Genomic DNA, 24345 nt, shown 5'->3' on the forward strand with positions numbered 1-24345 from the left:
ACGACGTCGAAACCGCTAGTCGTGGGGCGGTTCGACGTCTAGGCGCCACGACGACCAGGAGCACAGCTCCGCCTGCTGCAGCTGTTTCGCCACAATCTGTGGCGATCACTTCAGCAGGTTCGCGTAGGAAGCGGATGAAATGGGCTGAAGAAATGAACTTCTTCATCATCCGCTCCTACTACGAAATAACGGCGGGGGCGGGTACAACATCTTACCGCCCCTTGTTGCACCAGAGATTCGTCGAGCGTTTCCCGCAATTCGCGCACGTGACTGTGCAGCGAGTCGCAGACCAGTGCCGCTTCATCACTCGCAGTGACACAATCCCGGCCACCATCAGGGAACGTGTTCGACTTGAAGTCATCGGGGAAACTGGTGACCGAGAGTCGATGGAAGCAGAGGCGGCGGCATCAACAACACCACGCCGCACTGCAGGCAACAGGTTCAGTACTCGCCGAAGCACTCTTCTCCACCGTCCAGCTGAGGTTTCCGCTGAAGTTCGGGACGAATTCCAAAGTGCGTGTATAGAATTCTCGGATATGGATCCTTTGCATAGACCAGGTATTCCCAGGCTCTATGCATCTCCAGAAACTCCGGGAATTCTATCTCAAATCAATGATGAGATTGCGTCTCGACTGTGTGCTGATATGTCGCTGCTGCAACTACAATCACTTGTGTATTGTGGTGCAGTTGCGGCTATCAGATTGCACGGTCAGAAGATTCGCTTTCGTGTTATTGGTTTGAGTGACAAAAGAGATCCACCATGGAAAATTCGTCTGGAACGTCGGCGGGACTCACTAAGGCAGGACATTGCTAGACTGATTCAGATCAGCACTGGCAATGCCAGCCGACGGGTGAGAAATAAAGTACAGAGGGTTTACCGGAACTATGCCATCCCCTGTGAGACACCCGTAGTTGAAATTCTGGACACACTAAAACAGAAACTTTCTGTCATATGCAGTCGGTTACGACGGTATGGCGAAAGTTATTCCAGACGTGTCCAGAATGTAACATACGCGAGGAACCAGCGGAGCTTTTTCAGATCTCTCAACGAATCCCAACAGAGCGCCCAGACAATACAGTTCTCGGTGACGGAAGCGAAAGAGTATTGGGGTGGACTTTGGGGGTTACCTGCCCAGCATGCTGAGTGGATCACCGCCGAAGGCACCCGCCATGCCAATACACCTGGCATGAATTTTGCGGATGTTACCGAAGAGGAAGTTCGACGAGCCATAAACATCTCGAAGAACTGGAGGGGCCCAGGTCTGGATCGGGTGCAGAATTTCTGGTATAAGAAATTTACCAGCGTACACAGTCGGTTGGCACGCAGTATAAATGAGGTCATGAGTCGGCCGGAGGAATTTCCACCTTTCCTCACTGCGGGAATTACCTACCTTATCCCTAAGAAGGACACGGTGCAGGACCCCGCAGACACAAGACCAATCACTTGCTTACCAACCCTCTACAAATTCATCACGTCCATTATTAGTGGAAGGATCAATGCGCACCTCGAGAACAACAACATTCTGTCCGAGGAGCAGAAGGGCTGCCGAGTTGAGTCAAGGGGTTGCAAAGAGCAACTCATTATCGACTCGGTAGTTGTAGGACAAGCAACTAGAGGCCAAAGAAACCTCTTCAGTTGCTATATCGATTATGCCAAGGCTTTTGATAGCGTTCCGCATACCTGGCTAATCCAGATCCTACATCTGTATCGCATTGATCCGAAACTAATAAAGTTTTTGGCGACAGTCATGGAAGGGTGGCATGCCACCTTGATGTACCTAGATGACATCAAGCTGTATGCTGGTACTGACAACCATCTTAGAAGTCTGTTGCGAATAATAAACATGTTCAGCCGTGATATTCGGATGGAGTTTGGATTAGACAAATGTCGAATCCAAGCCATTCGTAAAGGTCATCACGAGCCGCATGCCGGACATAGTATTGGTGACCTCCACATCGAAGCTATGACCGAGACAGACTTCTACAAGTACCTAGGAATTCTGCAAGGAACCCATGCTCGAGTTGGTGATCTGAAGGAAGCTCTGCTGTCCGAATTCCTGCGACGTGTGAAGCTGGTGCTGAAATCGCATCTCTCGGGGAAGAATAAAATAAGCACGTTGAATATATTCGCTATCCCTTCACTGGCTTATGCATTCTGAATATTTCCGTGGACGAAGACCGATCTGGAAAACGTCCAGGGGCGGAAACGGACAACTATGTCCAAATTCCGAATGCATCACCCAAAGTCGGTCGTGGAGCGGATGAACCTGCCTCGTGACATCGGAGGTAGGGGCGTGGTTGACGTGGCGGCACAACATCATCGCCAAGTCGACTCACTGCGCGCTTATTTTTACAATAAAGAGCAGGCAAGCCCCTTGCATGCGGCTGTCTGTAAGGCAGACTGTGGACTGACTCCACTTAACTTGAAGGATCGATCCTTCAATCCTCTGAGTGGGGTGAAGTCGGACCAGGAGCGGATCGAGGAATGGAAGTCGAAGGCAATGCACGGTAAACACGTGAATTGTCTTTGGCAGCCATTTGTCGATTTGCATTTGTCGAACAGATGGCTGTGTGCTGGGGAGCTCTTTGCTGAGACGGAGGGGTTCATGTGTGCCATTCAGGATGGCGTGGTCGCCACCCGAGCTTATAAAAAGCTCATCATGAAAGAACGGGTGGAGAACGACCAGTGCAGAATGTGTGGTTCGGCGTTAGAGACGTTGGACCATCTCATTTCTGGCTGTACTGTTATGGCACCGGTGCAATACATCACCAGGCATAATGCTGTATGTAAGGTTATCCATCAAAACCTTGCATATAAGCATGGGCTGATCACGGGAACATGTCCGGTTTACCGATATGAGCCGCAAGCAGTACTTGATAGTTCTGCTTACAGCATGTATTGGGACCGGCAAGTTCTGACTGATCGCCATACCGCACACAACAAGCCTGACGTACTGCTAGTTGACAAGACGGGTCGCTGCGCGTATATTATTGATGTTGCTATCCCCCATAATAGCAACATTGAACGGAAATACGTGGAGAAGAAGGTGAACTATGAACCATTGGCTCGGGAAATCAAAGAAATTTGGCGTCTCGAGCGGGTGGTTGTAGTTCCCATAATATTGTCAGCTGCAGGTATTGTACCTAAATCCCTGACGGCTTCCCTTGATGTCCTGGGACTTTCGCACAGTCTGGTTCAAACCATGCAGAAGTACACCATTCTGCATACGTGCTCGATGTTGCGGGGAGTACTCGAAGGATTCTCCCACTGACCTACCACCGGCCACCACCACCAGTGCCCCTTTAGTTTTTAAGTAGGTAGGATCGTCCGAGCCTAAATGCTTGGCACTTAGTGCTAGTATTAGGTAAAATCCGGCATCTGCCGAGATTGTGATAACTCGGAAATTTCAAAACTAATGATAATGATAATAATATTTCAAAACTAATGATAACGTCGTCGGCTCGTAGCACTGATGTTTTTGTAGCACCTCGATGGGATTTTGTATGCTTCCGTATTCACAAAATTTTTGGCGAAATCACCAGACTTGAGGCCGTTGCTGCGTTGTCGATGTCTGTGGCGGCGGCGCTTGTGCGGAGGTTTCGGGCTCTAGTGTCGGGGTCACCACTTTTGTATCTCGACTCCGAAATACTTCTCGTTACGATATCTGTCAAATAAACTTTAAGTTGATCCTAATTTCACAGTAGTATAATTTTTAAGATGAAGCAGAATACTGGACAGTTTATTGGAAATCCCGCTTTTATTAACAAAATTATAAACCGTTTCTTTAAATTACAATAAATTTAATTTAGAACCAATGCACTACACTTTGTTATTTAGGTGTTTACGCCGCCGCGGTTGGGAACAGAAGAGACCGACTTATTTCCATGCGGTCCTTACTGGAGAGTTCCGCGCCATCTACCCGTCCGCATCCGCAACAGATCCTGCCGCGCCACAGCCTCATGCAACACGGTCTCAGATTGAATCTAAACAAAACTGAATTTTTGACGACCGATCCCCATGAAACAGGCACAATCACTGTCAGCGGCAGTGATCTACCCAGAACTGAGCGATTTAAATACCTCGGGTCAACGCTATCAGCCAATGGAGAACTGCGTTATGAAATTGCTTGACGCATTAACGCAAGCTGGATGAAGTGGCGTTCCACAACTGGTGTTCTTTGTGATCGACGTATCAACGAATGTCTCAAATCTAAAATTTACCGCAATGTTGTCCATCCTGTCGCTCTCTATGGTTCTGAGTGTTGGCCAACTATAATGGAAACGAAGATGTTACGTTGGACTAATGGGATGATACGTTTTGATTACATTCGAAATGAGAATATCCGCGATCGTTATGGAGTTGCACTGATCGTGGAAAAGTTGCGAGAGAGGCGTCTTCGATGATATGGTCACGCAATTCGTGCTAACGAAAATTCACTTCCCAAGATTGGTCTGAACATTGAAGTCGATGGTGGACTCACAGGCTTATTCCTGCCATCGGGCAGCGGTTGGAGAGACGACACGGTGAGATTAATTATGATCTCACTCAGTTCGTCACTGGACATGGAGGATATCTCCAATACCTTCACAGGTTTAAACTGGAGAGCTCACTCGACTGTCCGAATTGTGATGGAGTCCCAGAGGACCCGGAGCATGTATTCTTTCACTGTCCGAGATTTGTGGAAGATAGGAGGAATTTAGAAGCGACTCTAGGAGAGGTGCTGGTACCAGAAAATCTGGTGCCGAAAATTATAGCACATCAAGAGAATTGGGATGCGGTCACCTCCATGATCGCATCTATTCAAGATAAATTGCGAAAGGCAGAGGAAAGGAGAAAAACGCGGTCACGTGCGCCGCGTATAGAAGAAATGGGGTTAAGCTAGAGTGAGCTGACTGCGGCCCGTGATGCGGTTCCGCGGAGCAGGGAGGGAGTGGGGGGTGGTTTTACTCGGTAAAAATCCCACACGCTGGTGTGTCCAGACCAGTGTTTTGAAGATTTCTACCTCCTTAAAAAAAAAAAAAACAGACAGATAGACAGACAGACAGTAAACCGATTTTAATAAGGTTTTGTGTTTACACAAAACCTTAAAAATGGTGGCCAGGATTTTTTTGTCTAGTTTGTCAGTACTGAGGAATCGAGCAACTGGCTCCCGAAATATCAATATCTGCGATTAAATACATCAGTGTTGTACTTAATTAAAATACAATCTGTTGTTTTATTCAAACACTGAGGACAGCCAAAAAGTTCGACCCGAAAAACATTTGATTTTTGATTTTACTTTTTTAGTATTTATATTTAGTTTAACTAGCTTAACTTTATTGCAGTAGATGGCCATTCGACCTTCTCCGTAATTTACTTTACTTATGTATATTTCACGTTATATACCGATCATAGTTTTGCTTTTAAGACAAATAATATTCGTCGTCCGGATGGCTGAGTGGTTAGAGCACAAGGCTGTTGTACGGAAGGTCGCGGTTCAAATCTTGCTGGTGGCAGTGGGATTTGTATCGTGATTTGACGTCGGATACCAGTCGACTCAGCTGTGAATGAGTACCTGAGTCAAATCAGGGTAATAATCTCGGGCGACCGCAATGCTGACCACATTGCCTCCTACAGTCTACTGTAGTGTACCGGTGCGGTCTTGAACGAAGTGCTCTAACACACTTCAAGGCCCTGATCCAATATGGATTGTTGCGCCAACGATTATTATTATTATTAATATTTTAAAAAATTGTGATCTTAATTGTGATCTTACTTAAAACTACCTAAAACTAAGTTGCAACTTAACCTAACTTAACGTTACAATTTACTGTGCTCAACCTCTGTGAACCCCTACCAGGCAAGGAGTACCAAAGAGAGAGAGAATGGCCTTAAGAATATGGCTAATAGAGTTGTGCTATTCTGTTGGTTCGCCTTGCAAGTGGGTTTGGATGATTCTCCGTTCTTTTGAAGAACCTCCCGATTAGATTGAGAGTGAACTTTCGAAAAGTTTTTATCCTTGCTCGTCGGTAGTGCTGAAGTGTAGTGAGTGACATAAACTGCCATTTTTAAAAAAAACCGTCGTCGACTCTCACAAAGAATTCCCAAGGCAAGTAAAGTATCCCGCTTGGTACGGTAAATAATGATCGAGGATTGCGACCCCCTCCCACCCGATCCTGCTTCCGTAGATCATATTTTACTTGACACCCCAAACACACCACCCTTACCGCAGCTGCTCAATATATTGGAAGATTAGTGTCAAAAAGACAAAATAACAAGTTGGAAAACCGGAAGCTTGACGCTACAGGTATAAAAGGTTTTGTGTTCCCTTATGTGAGAAGCATAACGCAGTTCTCCATTGGATGATAGCTTTGACCCGAGATATTTAAATCGCTCAGTTCTGCGCAGGTTACTGCCGTTGCCAGAACTGAGCGATTTAAATATCTCGAGGGGCAGGTTAGTTCTGAGTGTTGGTCGACTATAAAAGGCAATGAACGTATGGTGACGTAATTCGCGCTAACAAATTGCACTTGCCAAGATTGGTCTGAACATCGGAGTCGATGGTAAGTGATCAAAAGGTCGGCCGAACCAACGGTGGCTTGATTCGCTGGATGAGGATTTAAAGGCGTCGCGTTTACATCCTGATCAGGCATTTGATAAAATAAAATGCCGAAACCGATCACGACGAGCCGATCCCGCTTGTGAACGGGAGGCTGAAGGAAAAGAAAAAGATGTGAGGAGCGACGAGTGCACGGTAGCTCCGTGTTACATAGCTAAAAATTGCATAGCCCTCTATTTTTTAGAAAATGATTTAAATAAATCATTTGATGAAAAGCTCTGTATTGATAATAGGCAACCTCATACGCTTCACACTCTGTTTAATATTATTAGCAAATGCCAAGAATTTAACCTACATCAAATATAAACAAGTCGGGAAACGGGAAGCTGGGCGCTTCAGGTGTGAAAGGTTTTGTTTGCTTCTTCTGTGAGTATATTTAAGTGTAGAACTATTCCATTTGTACGTAGCCCGTTATGTATTTGCATTTAGCATGTCTGACTACCCACTTCAATGTGATATTGATATTTAGTTGCAGTAAATTTACAGGGGAGAGTCAACTTTGAACTACTGTAACTTTGTTAGTAATAGCATGATTTTGATCAAACTTGGGGATAATATGCTTCATATTATATTTTATACTACTACCAACTTTTATAATTCTGGGATAAACTTAAGGGGGGTTTTACTCAATTTCCCCAAAAATATGGTAATATACTATTATTAACTAAATTTGAATAGATATCGATATGGAGAGTATTTTGAGGCCTGGGCACCGTACAGCGGCAGCTTCATGATTTTTTTCAGATTTTTCGGTTGGGTAGTTTCTGAGAATGGCTCCGTTAAAGAAATCATCACTTTCCACCCCTCCCACTCCCCGCCTTTTTAACAAATCTCAAAACTAAGACGGCCTCGAAAAGTATTAATTGAGACCTTTCATTTGATACCCCACATGACTACACTCGGTGGAAACAAATTTCACACCCCCCTTTTACATGTATGGGGACTGTTATAACTTTGACACTAATAGTTGGATGTTCATGAAACTTGGCGTGTATATGCACGGGGCTCTTCTCTATGTCGGTGCAATTTAGTCCATCTAGGATGGACTTAAGGGGAGTCTTTTAGTCAATTTCTAAAAGTTGATAATATACTAAATTAAATTTAAAATTTTAATTTATTTGAGCAGATACCGGAATGGGACATCTCTGGAAGATTGGATTTCACCTAAGTGTTTTACAGAAAACCTTAAAAATGGCTGCAGATAAGTAGATTCTTCATAAATGCGACTTTAATATTTCACGCGAATGTCAATTATTCCCGTTAATTATGACGTCCCACTTTAAGTGCGTACATTTTGACTCCTCACTCGCGACTAAACTAATATCAGTTGCGGAAAGTACTAATGAAGGCCTTTCATTTGATACGCCACACCACTATATCCGGTGAAAACTTTTTTTGAATCCCCTCTTTGCATGTATGGGGAGCCGCCCTTTAAACTCCACCTAAATTTATGCCACTCGCTGTATGCGTGGGATTTCATAGTTCTCATCTGTCCACCAAATTTCGTCCGGATCGGTTTAGCCGTTTTGGAGAAAAGTGCGTGTGACAGACAGACAGTGAACCGACTTTAATAAGGTTTTGTTTTACACAGATTGGGGCACACAAGGAAATGGTGCGCATCTCTCCAACCCTGCCTTCAATGTGGCTCCTCCTCAGCGTGCATTCCAACCTGCAACGCAACACTGTGTATCCCCTGCAATAACAATGATCACACAGAATTCCGCGGCGACTGCCTTAAAAAGGTAACCGAAAAAGACATCATTAAAATGATGACCCTCAATAACACTTCCAGGGAGCAAGCCAGCAAAAATGTTCTACTATCAAACAATAGGTTTGAACGCTACCGGAGGAGGCTTCCCTGTGATCAATCGAAAAGTTAAAAAAAAAAAACAAAATTCCACAACTAAGTTTTAACAAACACATTCACCTATTCTCAAGTCACCAAAAATAGTGTGGCAGCTCCTAAACCAAATCCTGAGCATTCGTTTACAGACCTCCAAACCCTAACATGAAGATAGTACAGTCCAATGTATAAAGCCTCAGCAAGAATTTCGAAACGACGACGGATATGGTGGCCTAGCCACCTTTATTAACAAAACATTCCGCTTCAGAAGACTATCCCTCAATACATCCATTGAATCCCTGGCAGTCGGAATCTTTCTCGATAATCTCTCTATTACCCTAGTTAATATTTACAGTACCCCACGAAAATGCCCACCTCAGTAAGACTTACTTCGAATTTTTAACCTTTTCAACCGTCATTCTCAAGTAATCGTCGCTGGCGATTTCAATGCCCATAGCACAGCCTGGAGGGATCCAAAGTGCGGCTCGAAAGACAAAACTATCCTCAACAGCACCCAAAAGTACGGTTTCCAGTTGGTCAGCATATACACGGCAATAGACCTCACCAACCATCCCTCCCTCATCTAGAATTGGATTACACTTGATTTCCACCCAACAAAACCCTCCCATTTCCCCATCATAGACAACTGGATAACAAACTGCCTCTCACACAGGACCATCTCTATAAATGGCACAGAAACCGTAGTTCACAACGATCTCCCACAAGGGAGCTGCCGAAGCCCCACTCTCTTTAATATATACACGGCAGCCCTTGACTAACAGTCAAAATTACCTCTTTTAATTCGCAGACGAATGTCTTCTTCTGTCAAATAGAAAAAAAAAATTCACGGCAATCGCTAAGGATTTAAAGCTGAATTTCAACCCAACCAAATCCAAATTGTCTTCAACCGGACCCGAAGGCACTCCATCCAATAACAATTGATCAACAACCCATACAAAACGAAACCCACATCAAATATCTCGGTGTCAAGATGACCAACACCATAATCGCGAACCCACACTACTGCCAGAAACTACTTGAGTCCACCCTCAGCAAAGAAATAGTCGAATCTCTGGCAAACTTCAAATCCAATCTTCACTCGCAAAAAGGCCTCACTATCTTTCGAGCACTTACTAGATCGAAAACAGAATACTCCACACCTCTAAATCTTAACATCCCAAATTATGCTCTAAATAAAACCATTGCACCTCCGACACATTGGTTCAGGACATTTCCAGAATTATTTCCACACCCCCCCAGGCACTGTAAGATTTTCTGGGTACCAGGTCACAAGGGCATTCCCCAAAATATGCAAGCAGATCTGCAAGCAAAAGCAGCTCATTACATCCCACCATGACCTCTACCAAAATCACATCAAAGGACGCCATAAAAATACCTAAAAAATAACGCCGTCGGGAATGGGAAAATGAATATACCCTCAGAACACAAACTAAAGGCTTCTTCTTTTACAACATCATTAACATCCCTTCGCAGGCAAACTAAAAATTACAAATAGAATATTAAAGAATCATACCTACAATAAACAAATCGGTAAACCGGAAGCTGGACGCTTCAGGTATTAACATTGTTGTGTATTCCTTTTATTAAGACAATTGCGTGTGCATTTGCCCCATTAGTATGTAGCACGTAATATATGCATATATGCATATATTATGCGAAAATATCCACTTTGAACTGATATTGACATTCAAAGTCTTGAATTTGCAAAGAAGCCACAACCTTGATCTATTATAACTTTGTTAGTAATGATGCGATTTCCACCATGTTGGTAGGACCATGCTCTATATTATAGCCTGTATTACTGCATGGTGTTGTATAATATACACTTTCAAGAGTAATATTGAGATCAAAGTCTAGAATTTGCAGAGAAGCAACCACTAGTAATAGTGGGATTTCCCCCAAACTTGGGTGGGATCATGCTCTATATTATAAACTACATTGCTGCATTTGTGGTACTAGGATGAACCTTAAGAAACCCTTAAGGGGGTCTCCAGCAAAATTATTAAAAATTATAATAATATACTATTATTAACTTTATTTCAACAGATATCGACTGTAGGGTATGTTGGAAGCACCATATAGTAGTAGCCTATTGATTTTTTTCAGATTTCTCTTTTAAGTAGTTTCTGAGAATGGGTCCTTTAAAGAAATTATCATTTTCAAACCCACGCACTCCCCACCTTTCCAACAAATGTCAAAACTAAGCCCGGCTTCGCAAAGTACTAATTGAGACCTTTCTTTTATATCCCACATGACTGTATTTGGAAAAAATGTACACCCCCCTTTTGCATGTATGTTCAACTTCGGAAAGTACTAACCGAGACCTTTCATTTGATACCCCACATGACAATATTTGATGAAAAAAATGTACACCTTTTTTTTGCATGTATGAGGATCCCTTTTAAATTTGACGTAGAATTATGCAACTCACTGTATGCGTGAGCATTCACAATTCCACCAAATTTGGTGTTAATCGCTACAACCGTCTTTGAGAAAAATGCGTGTGACAGACAGACAGCCAGACAGACAATAAACCGATTTTAATAAGGTTTTGTTTTACACAAAACTTTCAAAAGAATTACATAAAATTTTAGTTTAAATTATAAAGATTTTATTTTTATTTACAGCAATATTTATAATTCTTTCTTCAAATTCCAAAATGTCATTATCAACTTTTTACTTTCAATTATTTTGCTTGAACAATCACACACACACGGAGAACACCGGTGGTGGCAACTATAAATCGAATTAACAACATTCGAAATAAATTTCGAAAGTTGTTAATCCTGCTGCGCCACATCATTCCGCTCCCAGATGAAACCTAGTGGTTTTAGCGACTGAACTCGGAACTGCGTTCCCCATCATTCGACGAAGCGAATGCGACGTTGATTGTGGGCGCAAATGGGCTTCAGCCTGGATAAGGAGACAGCCTTTTTATGTCCCTCGATCTCGACCTGGAATAAATGCTCTCCCCGCTCGAGAACACGGTACGGGCCTCCGTATGGAGGCTGCAGCGGCTTTCGGACGCCATCTGTCCTGACCAGGACGTATCCAGCTCCTTGGGCACGCAGGCAGGTGGGGACGAGTGTCGTGTGGGAGGTGTGGCTTTAATGCGGCGAAAGTTGTCATTCAGTAGGCGCAGCAATCCCAAATCTGTGAGATCCGATATCTTGTCGAAGACCGGATCACTTGGGAACTCTTGGGTTCTCCCCGTATACTATCTCCGCGGGGCTGGCAGCAAATTCCTCTCGGCGGGTTGTTCAGAGGCCAAGTAGGACGAGAGGCAAAACATGAGTCCAGGACGGATCGTCGCGAGCCATAATGGCGGCTTTCAGCGTCCGGTGCCAACGCTCTAGCATCCAATTGGATTGCGGGTGGTAAGCTGTAGTTCGCTGGCGTTTGAATCCCAGGAGTTTGCTTACTCCGAGAAAAGGGTGTACTCAAATTGCACTCCCTGATCAAAATTTGTATTTGGGGTTGGATTTGAGGCTCTGAAGTACTGCGTCATCCTCATGCGCCTTGGCGATAGCCGAGAAGTCGAGTGAGGCGGGGATGTTGACCTCGGAGACTCGCGACAAAGTGGCAGCAACTATGTTGTCCTTGCCGGACACGTGCTGTATGTCGGACGTGAACTGGCTTATAAAGCTCAGGTGTCGAAGCTGACGAGGGGACGCTTTGTCGGGCTTCCGTTTCAAAGCATATGCGAGAGGCTTATGGTCCGTGAACACTGTGAACGGCCTGCCTTTTAGGGAGAAGCGGAAGTATTTAATGCTCAAGTACGCAGCGAGCAGTCAGCGATCGTAAGTGCTGTAGTTCCGTTGAGCGGAGCTTAATTGTCTAGAGAAGAAGCTCAACGACTGTCAGACTTGATTCACCTTTTGATGAAGGGCAGGTCCTACTGCAATATCAGAGGCATCAACAAAAAAAGCTAGTGGTGCATTTTGTCGAGGAAATGCCAAGAGTGTAGCATCAGTCAGTTGCTGTCGGGATTTATCAAACGCGCGGACAGCCTCTTTAGACCACACAATCTCTCGTGTGTCCTTTGTTTTGGGGCAATACAAGTACGCGTTCAAAACGGACTGGTTTTGGGCGGCCTTGGGCAGGCCTAGACCGGATACCGGTTGTTGCGCCGTTGATGATGATGATTGGGCAGGAAACGATGATAGAAATTTAACATGTCCAAGAACCTCTGCAAATCCTTCATAGTTTTCGGACGCGGGAAGCTTGTAATTGCTTCCATCTTGTCTGGGTCGGGCTGTATTCCGTCAGTGGAAATGAAGTGGCCGAGGAATCTCACCTGTGTTTGGAGAAACTTGCATTTCTCAACGTTTAGGACTAAACCGGCCTCAAGGAGACGTTGAAAAATGCATTCAAGATGGGCTAAGTGCTCAGACGCTGAGGAAGAAGCGACCAAAACATCATCAAATATACGAAACAGAAGTCGAGGTTTGGCAGGACCGAGTGGATGAACCTTTGAAAGGTTTGCGCCACATTCCGCAACCCGAAAGTCATTCGGGTGAACTCGAAGAGTCCAGAGGGTATGCATATTCTTTGCAATGTCTTCTGGAGCTACAGGGATTTGGTGATAGGCCTTGGTTAAATCCAAGGTCGAAAAGATGCGGCAGTTTGCGAGATGATGCACAAAGTTGTGGATGAGTGGAATAGGATATCGATCTGGAGCAGTCTGCTCGTTTAGCCTTCTGTAATCTCCAAAGGGGCGCCATTCGCCATTTGGCTTAGGGAGCATATGGGGTATGGAAGATCAACAGCTGTCCGAAGGTCTGAAGATACCCTGTTATATAAGTTGTTCAAACTCTTTCAGTGCAATAGCCAGCTTCTGGGGTGGTAGGGGACGCACCTTCGAGAAAATAGGGGAACCAGTAGTGTTAATGTGGTGCTGCACATTGTGCTTCACTGGTTTAGAGAGACTACATTCGGTAGTAATCTGGCTGTATTTTTGGAGTCGTTCCCGAACACGAGAGTCAGTAATGTTCTCCAAAAGTACGGAAAGATTGTTGTTAGGAAGAGATGGGATTTGGCCTGACGAATTAAGTTTGGTTGTGGAGTCTATAAGAAACCTATTCTGCAAGTCCACCAGCAACCCATAGTGACACAAGAAGTCTGCGCCTAAAATGGGGAAGCTAACATTCGCCAGGATGAATCGCCACGAAAACGTCCTACACAAGCCAAGACTCACGTCCACTTGCCTACCCGTAGGTGTTAATTCGGGAAGAATTTGCTGCCACCAGTTTCAACGGTTGAGGAAATAGTCGATGGTGCCGGGGAACAGGAAGAACCGAAATCTCCGCACCAGTATCTACGAGATAAATGCGCCTGCTGAGGGTCATAAATTGTTAGGCGATATGGCGCTGCGTCTGAAGAACCGAAACCTCCGCACCAGCATCTACGAGATAACTGCGCCTGCTGAGGGTCATAAATTGTTACGCGATGTGGCGCTGCGTTCTGGGTGGCCGTTGCCAGGACCCCCGCGGACCTATTTTTTTGAGGTAGGCGCGAATTTACACGGGATCGTACATCTGATGGCTTTTTTCCAGCGTCGCTCTCATTTCAGCCATACTGGCCGCTATTGTTGGACGCGCGTGCACCTCGGGCACTTTATCGGCCGCAGCTGCCAGCGCCTTCAAAGAACCGGAAACGCACGCGAGGACCGGCTGGGTGCCCTCCGGGAGCCGTCGCAGCCAGAGTGATTTCAACAAGTCGTCGTTGATCTTGCTTCCTCCCAATTGCCTCATTTCATGAAGCAATTGGCTGGGATTTCGATCTCCCAACGTCAAACCTGCCAGCAAGTGATCCAGCTTAGCTAACACACTTACCGAAAGGCGCTTGATCAACTCAGTCTTCAACAGTGTGTAGGAGGCCGATTGCACAATGTCGGTCACCAGGAGGATGGACTCCTCATCTAGACCCGCGTGGTTAAATTTGGTCTCGTCCGCCGTTATTCGGGACATCTGGAACTGCGTTTCCGAATGCACAAACCACAGTTCCGGATTCCGTAGCCAAAATGGAGGGACGCGCACAGCGAGGGTGGTCACCTAAGGGTCCGATGGGTCTGCCGTGTCTTTATTGTCAAACGACATAACTAAAGCTAGTTAACGACGCGGGTGTTGTCGAAGACGCGGCTCTACTGAATTTTAAAAAGGCTCTGCTCTGACTACGGAAGCCCGCAGCCACAAATGCCCGCACGAGCGCGGCATCAACAACACCACGCCGCACTGCAGGCAACAGGTTCAGTACTCGCCGAAGCACTCTTCTCCACCGTCCAGCTGTAGTTTCCGCTGAGGTTCGGGACGAATTCCAAAGAGCGTGTATAGAATTCTCGGATATGGATCCTTTGCATAGACCAGGTATTCCCAGGATTTATGCATCTCCAGAAACTCCGGGAATTCTATCTCAAATCAATGATGAGGTTGCATCTTGGTTGTGTGCTGATATGTCGCTGCTGCAGCTACAATCACTTGTGTATTGTGGTGCAGTTGCGGCTATCAGATTGCACGGTCAGAAGATTCGCTTTCGTGTTATTGGTTTGAGTGACAAAAGAGATCCACCATGGAAAATTCGTCTGGAACGTCGGCGGGACTCACTAAGGCAGGACATTGCTAGACTGATTCAGATCAGCACTTGCGCCAGCAGCCGGGTGAGAATAAAGTGCAGAGGGCTTACCGGAAATATGCGATCCCCATTGAGACACCCATAGTTGAAATTCTAGACACACTAAAACAGAAACTTTCTGTCATATGCAGTCGGTTACGACGGTGTGGCGAAAGTTATTCCAGATGTGTCCAGAATGCAACATACGCGAGGAACCAGCGGAGCTTTTTCATATCTCTCAACGAATCCCAACAGAGCGTCCAGACAATACAGTTCTCGGTGACGGAAGCGAAAGAGTATTGGGGTGGACTTTGGGGGTTACTCGTCCAGCATGCTGAGCATGCTGAGTGGATCACCGCCGAAGGATCCCGCCATGCCAATACGCCTGGCATGAATTTTGCGGATGTTACCGAAGAGGAAGTTCGACGAACCCTAAACAGCTCGAAGAACTGGAGGGGTCCAGGTCTGGCTCGGGTGCAGAATTTCTGGTATAAGAAATTTACCAGCGTATACAGTCGGTTGGCACCCAGCATAAATGAGGTCATGAGTCGGCCGGAGGAATTTCCACCTTTCCTCAATGCGGGGATTACCTACCTTATCCCTAAAAAGGACACGGTGCAGGACCCCGCAGACATAAGACCGATCACTTGCTTACCAACCCTCTACAAATTCATCACGTCCATTATTAGTTGAAGGATCAATGCGCACCTCGAGACCAACAACATTCTGTCCGAGGAGCAGAAGGGCTGCTGAGTTGGGTCAAGGGGTTGCAAAGAGCAACTCATTATCGACTCGGTAGTTGTAGGACAAGCAACTAGAGGCCAGTTCAGTTGCTATATCGATTATCCCAAGGCTTTTTATAGCGTTCCGCATATCTGGCTAATCGATATCCTAAATCGCGATACAGAAGGAAACGAATCACTCTTTTGCTTGGCCGAGTGTCCAACACTTTTACAAATATTTTTGGCTGATCAATTTCGATCGCAGAGCAGAGGCGATATTATCAGACGCTGATTCGCGACTCTGTTCTGCGAAGCAGCGTGAGCGAAAGTGGCGAAAATCTTGTCCGCTCTGTCTAAACCCGATAAGGGTTTGAAATATATTTTTAATTCAAGTTTATAGAAAAAAATAAATTAGTAAGCACTTCTGCTTAATATATATACAGATAATCAAAAACTAAATATTATGCAAACCAGTGATCTCGAAAGCCGATGCTAGATACCGCCGCGCCGCATATTCAACGAAACCGCCAGGTTTACAATGTTGGCTGGCTTGAGCTAAGATACATACATATTTTTGTTTTGAGTACAGTGGTTCTGATCTCGACACCAAAACAAAAAGTGTATGTGCCAAACATCAAACTCAGAAGTTTTCTGCAATATTCGACGCAATTTTTTTCACAGAATATAATCGTGTGGGGTATTAAATGACAGGGCTCAATTAGTACTTTTCGAAATCGGATGACATTGAGTGAAGCGCGGAGGAGTGAGAACCCAAAATGTGTCCCTCAAAAAGTGAAACATGTCTGGTTCTCAGAACCTATCCAACCGGAATGTCTAAAAAAATCGTGGTGATGTATCTATACATAAATCAAAATACATCTCATCCCGATATCTGGTCAAATAAAGGTAATAATAGCACAGTTCTATATTTTAAAAATTTACTTGAAAAATCGTCTCAAGTTTATTGTAGGTACCCACAATTTTGGTGAGAACCTGGTGACCTGTGGACCCCCAAACATGCAGTGAGTGATATCCTTCTACGTTGACATTTAGGGGGGTCCCCATACATGTGAAAGGGGGATGTAAAATTGCATATGGGGTATCAAATGAAAGTTCTTAATTAATACTTTTCGAAGCCGGCCTTAGTTTTGAGATTTGCTGAAAAGGCGAGGAGTGGGAGGGGTAGAAAGTGATGATCTCTTTAACGGACCCATTCTCAGAAACTACCCAACCGAAAAATTTGAAAAAAATCATGAAGGTGCCTCTATATGGTTCGCAGGCCTCAAAATACTCTCCATATCGATATCTGTTCGAATTAAGTTAATAATAGTATATAACCATATTTTTGGGAAAATTTAGTAACACTCCCCTTAAGCTTATCCCAAAGTTACAATAGTTGGTAGTAGTATAATAATATGAAGCATATTATCCCCAAGTTTGATCAAAATCATACTACTATTAACAAATTTACAGTAGCTCAGAGTTGTCTTTACCGTGTAAATTTGCAACCCGAAGTACTAAATCTGACATGCTAAATGCATATTCTTAACGGGCTACGTACAAATGGGATAGTTATACACTCAAATATACTCACACAAGAAGCAAACAAAATCTTTCATACCTGAAGCGGCCGGTTTCTCGACTTGTTTGTATTTTTCCTTTTTACTCAATTGTAAATTGAATTTATAAGAGAACATATAGTACCATCAAGTTTGGCATGAATTCTTTTACTATCAGCAAAGTGATGCATTCTAAAACATCAGGAAAGATCAGCACTACAATGAAGCTAATAGTCTGGAAATCTGTAAACTATTAGAAATTTTCTTTAAAACGCTTTCAATTGAAAACCATTTACTAAATATATAAATTACCAATTATGAACTAATCCTAATGAGATTATCAAATACTCAATTCACTGAGGATTAGTTTTGTGGAAAGTGGGTGGATTTTTTGAGATTACAATGGTTAAACATTAGACTGGCAAGAGGAGAATTCCGAGGAGAGATGTTTGTGTAAAAAAACAGAATGGAAAGTTTGAAGGAAATTCAACTACTGTTAACAAAATTATAGAGCTTAAAGTTTTTGTATTTTATATGAATTGATTGCATCCTAAAAGGTGTATGGCGTCATCTTCATACAAAGTGGGCTCATCTGAATAGCAAGAAGCATGTGATGATCTTATTTTTACCTTTTTCTACTTTTTTTTTAGTTATTTGTATATCAGCATAAATTAGTCGAGGCAGGTGTGTATATGCTAATGGACTTCCGGGTAGTGCCCAAATGGAATAGATATATATACCACCAACGGTATCCAATTCGTCTTGTCCGCGGAGTTCGTGCATATATACATATGTATGCATCAGAATGCATTTGTAGAATATGTTTGTTTGTTTAGGATAAGCTATATTTATGACATTAATATGTACATGTGTATATTTTGCAATTTGGAAATATATGAGGATTATTTTGAATTTTTAGCAATGTATGAATGGAAAAATGTGCAAAGAAAGTTTTTCGCATAAGATGACCCCAAAACCTTTATACCCGAAGCGTCGAGCTTTCGGCACTCCGACTTGTTCTATATAAAAATATATAGATATATTTGATATTTGGAGAAAAACGCCGAAAACTTTTGATTAATTTTAGCTGTATCCTTATGTATAAATGAGAGAACACCCATGACATAAGAAAGAGGCAAAACCTTTTATACCCGAAGCGTGGAGTTTCCGGCTTTTCGACTTGTTGTTTTTTTAGGTTTAGTTTAAAACATAGCCTTATTCAAATCGATTTCTGTCCTTTCACAGAAACAATTACACAAAATGTGGGGAAAATCCGAAAAATCTGAAAAAAATTATGGCTGTTCAAAAAAAGTTAATAAGTTCTAAAAAAAATTTAAAAAGTTATAATATTTTGTAAATTTAATTTGTTCAACTTAATAAAGTTGATAATAATATATTATCATATTTGGAAATTTACGACGGAGCCTCCTTAAGTTCACCCTACACCCATAAAATTCTGTAGTAATATAGGTTTTAGTATGAATTAGTATGAATTATTCTGTAAAGTTTGATGTAACTACATAATCACATGACATGCTGAATATCATTGGATTAGAAAATGAAATTGGATCTTACCCTCGGTCTCGTATCCACCACATACATAAACTTAGCATTTGGATTTGCTTTGCGAATACACTCAAGCATCTGTTCGTCTTCTGGACAACGTGCACTAAAGCCGGATAATGGTTGACTACATCGGCAAATTGCCGCCTGGAATGAATGAACTACATTAGGAGGTCTTCAGAATCGTTAACTTAGTCATCCAAAAATACGTTGCAAAAATTTCAAAGCGAAGTTCGTGTTCCTTTAGATTGTATGAGTGTAGAACCGAGCCATTACAGGGGTACAGACTCAAGCCCATCAAGCGTAATCTTATTTTAGCTTAATAAGGTATGTAAATAGTGTGGTCATTTCCTTCTACGAATGCCATTGTATTTGTTGTAAGTGTATTTTTTTTGTAATTATAAGTGAGAAATATCTTCATATCTAAAAGGGGATTTTCCAAAAAATTTTTTTTTAAACGCACACACGAAATTGTATCCTTAGAAAATAAGTTAGGAATGCAAAATTAAGACCTTTATGGTTTCAGATAAAAATTGATGTGGCTGGACGTTACGACCTTAAGAGAATTAATGCCATATAAACTTTGTTATTTTTGACTCTAATTATTTCGAAAAATTTTCAAGTGTTCGAGCTATGACTAATATAATGTCCAAATATGATTGAATTCTGATTAATTCTTCCTACTAAAAAAATTCCCAAAAAAGTATGTAAAAATAAGCCTTCTAATGTCTTTTCCCCTTTGTTTGCATAAACTAATGAGTAATATAATACAATGGAATCCCGATAATACGTACATCGATTATTGTCAGTCCGTTGACCGTAAGAATTATCGGGATTCTACTGTATTATAGTGCGAGCATCAAATTAGTGTGGGCCAAGATTATTATGATTTCTTGTGCATACTTGTGATGATCCATAATTTCAAAACTTCAATTTTACTTACCATATTATGATTTAAATATGTTAAAACAGGCAATCGGCCTTTAGAACGAAATTTTGAACTGCCTACTAAAGTTGATTCACCGACATCTGAAGGTACAAACAGTTGCGCTGGATAAGTGTCACATAATTGATAACTCTGATTCAAAGTGCAGAGTGTCCATTTGTCATTGGGAACACTCATTCTTTTGTATTCATTTTCTAGGGCAAAGTAGTTCCATCCTGTATTTTTCATAACGTTTACTTGGCCAGGTGAATAACTGAAGCAATATAATTTACTGATGTGCACTATAAGAAACAGTAATTATTCGATATACAAGTTGGTAATTTGGTAAAATTGAATTTAACACCAATAAAAAGATATGCATATAATTTTCCTTTGACTGCTATTAGTCGATTTGACAACGTTATCAGACGGTAGTGCTAAGCAGCCCTGCAGTTGACCTTCCATTCATACTTAAATATACTAAAATTAATAGCACAATACAGTGAGCAAAAGTGCAATGCGGCTCAGAAAGGGGAAAAAATTAGTTATGTTTTGTTTCTTTTTATAAGAACGTTACGTACAATCTGTTAGGTACAATGCAAAAAGAATCAACGAAAAAGGATCAAATAAAATCCTCGCAGAGGACGAAAAACAAAAGAAACTATTTTCGTACGCAAATTCAAAATCCGGACAGTGCCAAGACATCGTAATAAGGACATTACAAAACTCAACAAGTCGGGAAACCGGAAGCTTGTCGCTTTAGGTATAAAAGGTTTTGTGTTTCCTTATGTGAGGAGCATAACGCAGTTCTCCATTGGCAGACAGCATTCACTCGAGATATTTAAATCGCTCAGTGCTGACAGCTTCAGTAACCTGACAATGAACGGCGTCTTGCAGTAATGACGTTTTGATCACATCCGAAATGAGGATATCCGCGATTGATATGAAGTTGTACCGATCGCGGAAAAACTGCGAGAGAGGCGTCTTCGTCGGTCGTCATGTAATTTGCGCTAACGAGAATTCACTTGCCAAGATTGGTCTAAACACCGAAGTCGATGGTAAGCGACCAAAAGGCCGGTCGAAAGAACGGTGGCTTGATACGCTGGATGGGGATTTAAAAGCCTCGCGATTACATCCAAATCAAGCATTTGATAAAATAAAATGGCAAAACCGATCACAACGAGCACTTTATTCAAGACCGTAACGACACAAAACGATAGCCCGTAGGAGGCAATGTGGTCAGTATTGCGCTCGCTCGAGATTATTACCCTGATTTGACTCAGGTACTCAGGTAGTCGACGGGTATCACCACTCACCCCAGTGAGATTTGAACCACAACCTTTCGTACGACAGTCTTGTGCTCTAACCACTCAACTATCCGAAACGGAACAAAGGCTGAAGAAAGAGAAGAAGATGTGAGGAACGATGAGTGTATGACAGTTATGTGTGACATAATTAAAAATTGCAATTGGCTTATATTTTTTAGAAAGCGATTTAAATAAATCATTTCATAGAAGGCCCTGTATTGACAATAGTCAACCCCATAAGCTTCGCACTCTGAGTCTAATATTAGCAAATGCGTAGAATTCTATTCACAACAGATACAAACAAGTCGGGAAACCGGAAGCTAGACGCTTCAAGTATGAAAGGTTTTGTGTATTTTTTTATAAAGAGATTTGAGTGTGCATTTGTTCCATTAGTATGTAGCACGTAATATATGCATATATTATGTGAAAATATTTGCTTTTAAGTGATATTGACATTCATAGCCTTGAATTTGCAGAGAAGCGACAGTTTGACCTATTATAACTTTGTTATTCATAGCGCGACTTTTACCAAAGGATCATGCTCTACGCTGTAGCTTACATTGCTGCAAAATTTCGTGATTCTAGGGTGAACTTGCTTTTAAATTGAAATTACTGAAAATTATAGTAATGTACTATTATTAACTTTATTTGAACAGGTATCGGTATGGAGGGTATTTCGGAGCCTAGGCATCATATAGGGGCAGCTCCGTGTGATGGACAGACAGACGGGCAGTAAACCGATTTTAATAAGGTTTTGTATTTACACAAAACCTTAAAAAGAGGTGGGGAGAAGTAAAATCTTCATGAATGGAATTTTGATATTTCATTCGAATGTCAATTATTACGGTTACTTATGACGTCACCATCTTATTTGTATGGCTTAGGATGCGGTAAATTCGCAAGAAATTGATAAGTTTGAACTGCTATAACTTTGACATTAATAGTCGGTTTTTCATGAAACTTGGCTTGGACGATACTGTCCTCTATGCCGGTGTAAAATTTAGTACTCCAAGGATGAACTTAAAGGGAGTTTTTCAGTCAATTTCTAAAAGTTTGTCATATACTATTACTAAGTTAAACAAACTTGCTTAAACAAAGCAGATAGCGATCTTTCGAAGCTTAAATTTCACATGAGCGTTTTGCACAAATCCTTAAAAAGGGCTGCTATAACGTTGGCGTTAGTTGCCAGATTTCCATAAAATTTGGCGTATATGTACGAAATATGGTCCTCTATGCTGGTGCGAAATTTGGTAGTCCTAGGATGAACTTAAAGAATATTTTTCAGTAAATTTCTAAAAGTTGATAATATTATATTAGTAACTTTCTTTGAGCATATATCGCAATGGGACATATTTTGAGACCTAGATTTCATCTAAGCGCACTACCCTACTTTTTTTGGATTTTTGGGTGGGGTAGTTTCCGAAAATGAATTCTGTTTCACTTTAAGTGTGTACATTTTGACTCCTTACTCGCGCACTTTTCAATTCACGTCAAAACTAATCTCAGGAAAGTACTGACCGAGCCCTTTCATTTGATACCCCACATGACTATATCCGATGAAAGAAAACTTTAAATCCCTCTTTGCATATGTGGGGGAGACCCCTTTAAACTCCTCCTGAATTTATGTCACTCGCTGTAGGCGTGGGATTTCATAGTTCCCATCTGTCCAGCAAATTTTGTTCGGATCGATTTAGCCGTTTTTGGAAAAAAATGGCGTGTGAAAGATAGACAGATAGTGAATCGATTTTAATAAGGTTTTGTTTTACGCAAAGCGTTAAAGACTGACTAATTAATACTCCGTATGGTACCTTTAGCATCATATCCATTCTTCACTGGGCAATGGCATGGATTCTATCAAACGTTGGATATATTCGGCTGGAATTTTCCTCCATTATTCATGCTATGGTCGGGTGGCAATTGTGGCGCGGACGATATTTTAAACAAGTTGGAATACCGGAAGCACGCACTTCAGGTATAAAGGTTTTGTGTTCATCTTATGTAAGAAACTTCAACGCACATTTTTCTATACATAGCTACAAATCCAACATATTCCTTCATATTTTTCCAAACTACGAGACAAACGTACATATTACAGCCATAGATATTACGCGCACCCTAAACAAATAAACTGCCTATTTCCGAAAACTGTACACATATATAAATTGATCGTACCCATATTTCCGATTTACTTCTTATGTCTATATGAATTAGGGACTACCCGCAAAGTTTATTAGCACGCATATATTATATACCTACATACACACATGTCTGGTTGACAAATAACTAAAAAACTAAAACAAAATGATTCTCTGTGATCCAATTCATAAGAACTCATTTCGTTGTGATATTGACGAATTGATATGTGATGATGACGTCATGCAGGTTGTAGAGTGCACGAAATTCACAAAAAATTGTAAAGTTTCACCCCCTATAACTTTGTTAATAATAGTTGAATTCTCTTCAAACTTGACCAAACTGTGCATTATGTTCTTCATTACACGCATGCCAAATTTTGTACTTTTGGGATGAAACATAAGGTGGGGTGCCGGGTAAATTTCTAAAATGTGGAAATATACTATTATTAACAGATATTGGAACCGGACATATTTTGAGGCCTAGATTTCGTAGAGATGCATTGATGTGATTTTTTTCAGATTTTTCGGTTGGATAGGTTCTGAGAACGAGACCTGTTACACTTTTTGGGGGTCATATTTTGAACCCTCACTCCCCTACGTTTCACTCAATATGATATATGGAACCAGTTTCGGAAAGTACTAATTGAGCCCTTTAATTTGATACCCCACATGGTCACATTTTATAAAAAAAAAAATGTTGCACCCTCCATTCATATGTATGGTTAGCCCCCCCCCCCTTAAACTTACCACAAAATAGCGCCACTTAATGCATGTAAAAGGAACAACAAATCACATACTCTTACCAATTTTCGTGGCAATCGGTCCAGCCGTTCCCGAATAAACCAGCTATGACAGACAGACAGACAGACATCGACTCGATTCTAATAAGGTTTTGTTTCAAACAAAACCTTAAAAAATCGGCATGCCCGTACAGAGAAATCGTTTATTTATCAAAGATTCAGAATATGCCAAGCAGTGGCCTGAAACATAAAGCGTGAGAAACACGCATGTGGTAGTGTTCTATTGTCCGAAGCTACACAAAACCTTTCCACAATCTTCGGA

The 24345-nt window shown here is 42.1% G+C and overlaps 1 protein-coding gene across 1 annotated transcript in view; it reads right to left on the reverse strand.

Annotated features, from left to right (window-relative positions):
• LOC119661164 (myotubularin-related protein 8) overlaps nt 1-24345 on the reverse strand; it is a 167021-nt gene that overhangs the window by 83597 nt on the left and 59079 nt on the right. Inside the window, exons 4-5 of the mRNA XM_038070380.1 lie at nt 19860-20143; nt 18929-19063 (exon numbers count right to left, since the gene is read on the reverse strand). Coding sequence (XP_037926308.1) covers nt 18929-19063; nt 19860-20143 — 419 coding nt within the window. The remainder of the gene's footprint in view (nt 1-18928; nt 19064-19859; nt 20144-24345) is intronic.

The sequence above is a fragment of the Hermetia illucens genome, chromosome 1 (genome assembly GCF_905115235.1).
Source record: "Hermetia illucens chromosome 1, iHerIll2.2.curated.20191125, whole genome shotgun sequence".
NCBI classification, from domain to species: domain Eukaryota; kingdom Metazoa; phylum Arthropoda; class Insecta; order Diptera; family Stratiomyidae; genus Hermetia; species Hermetia illucens.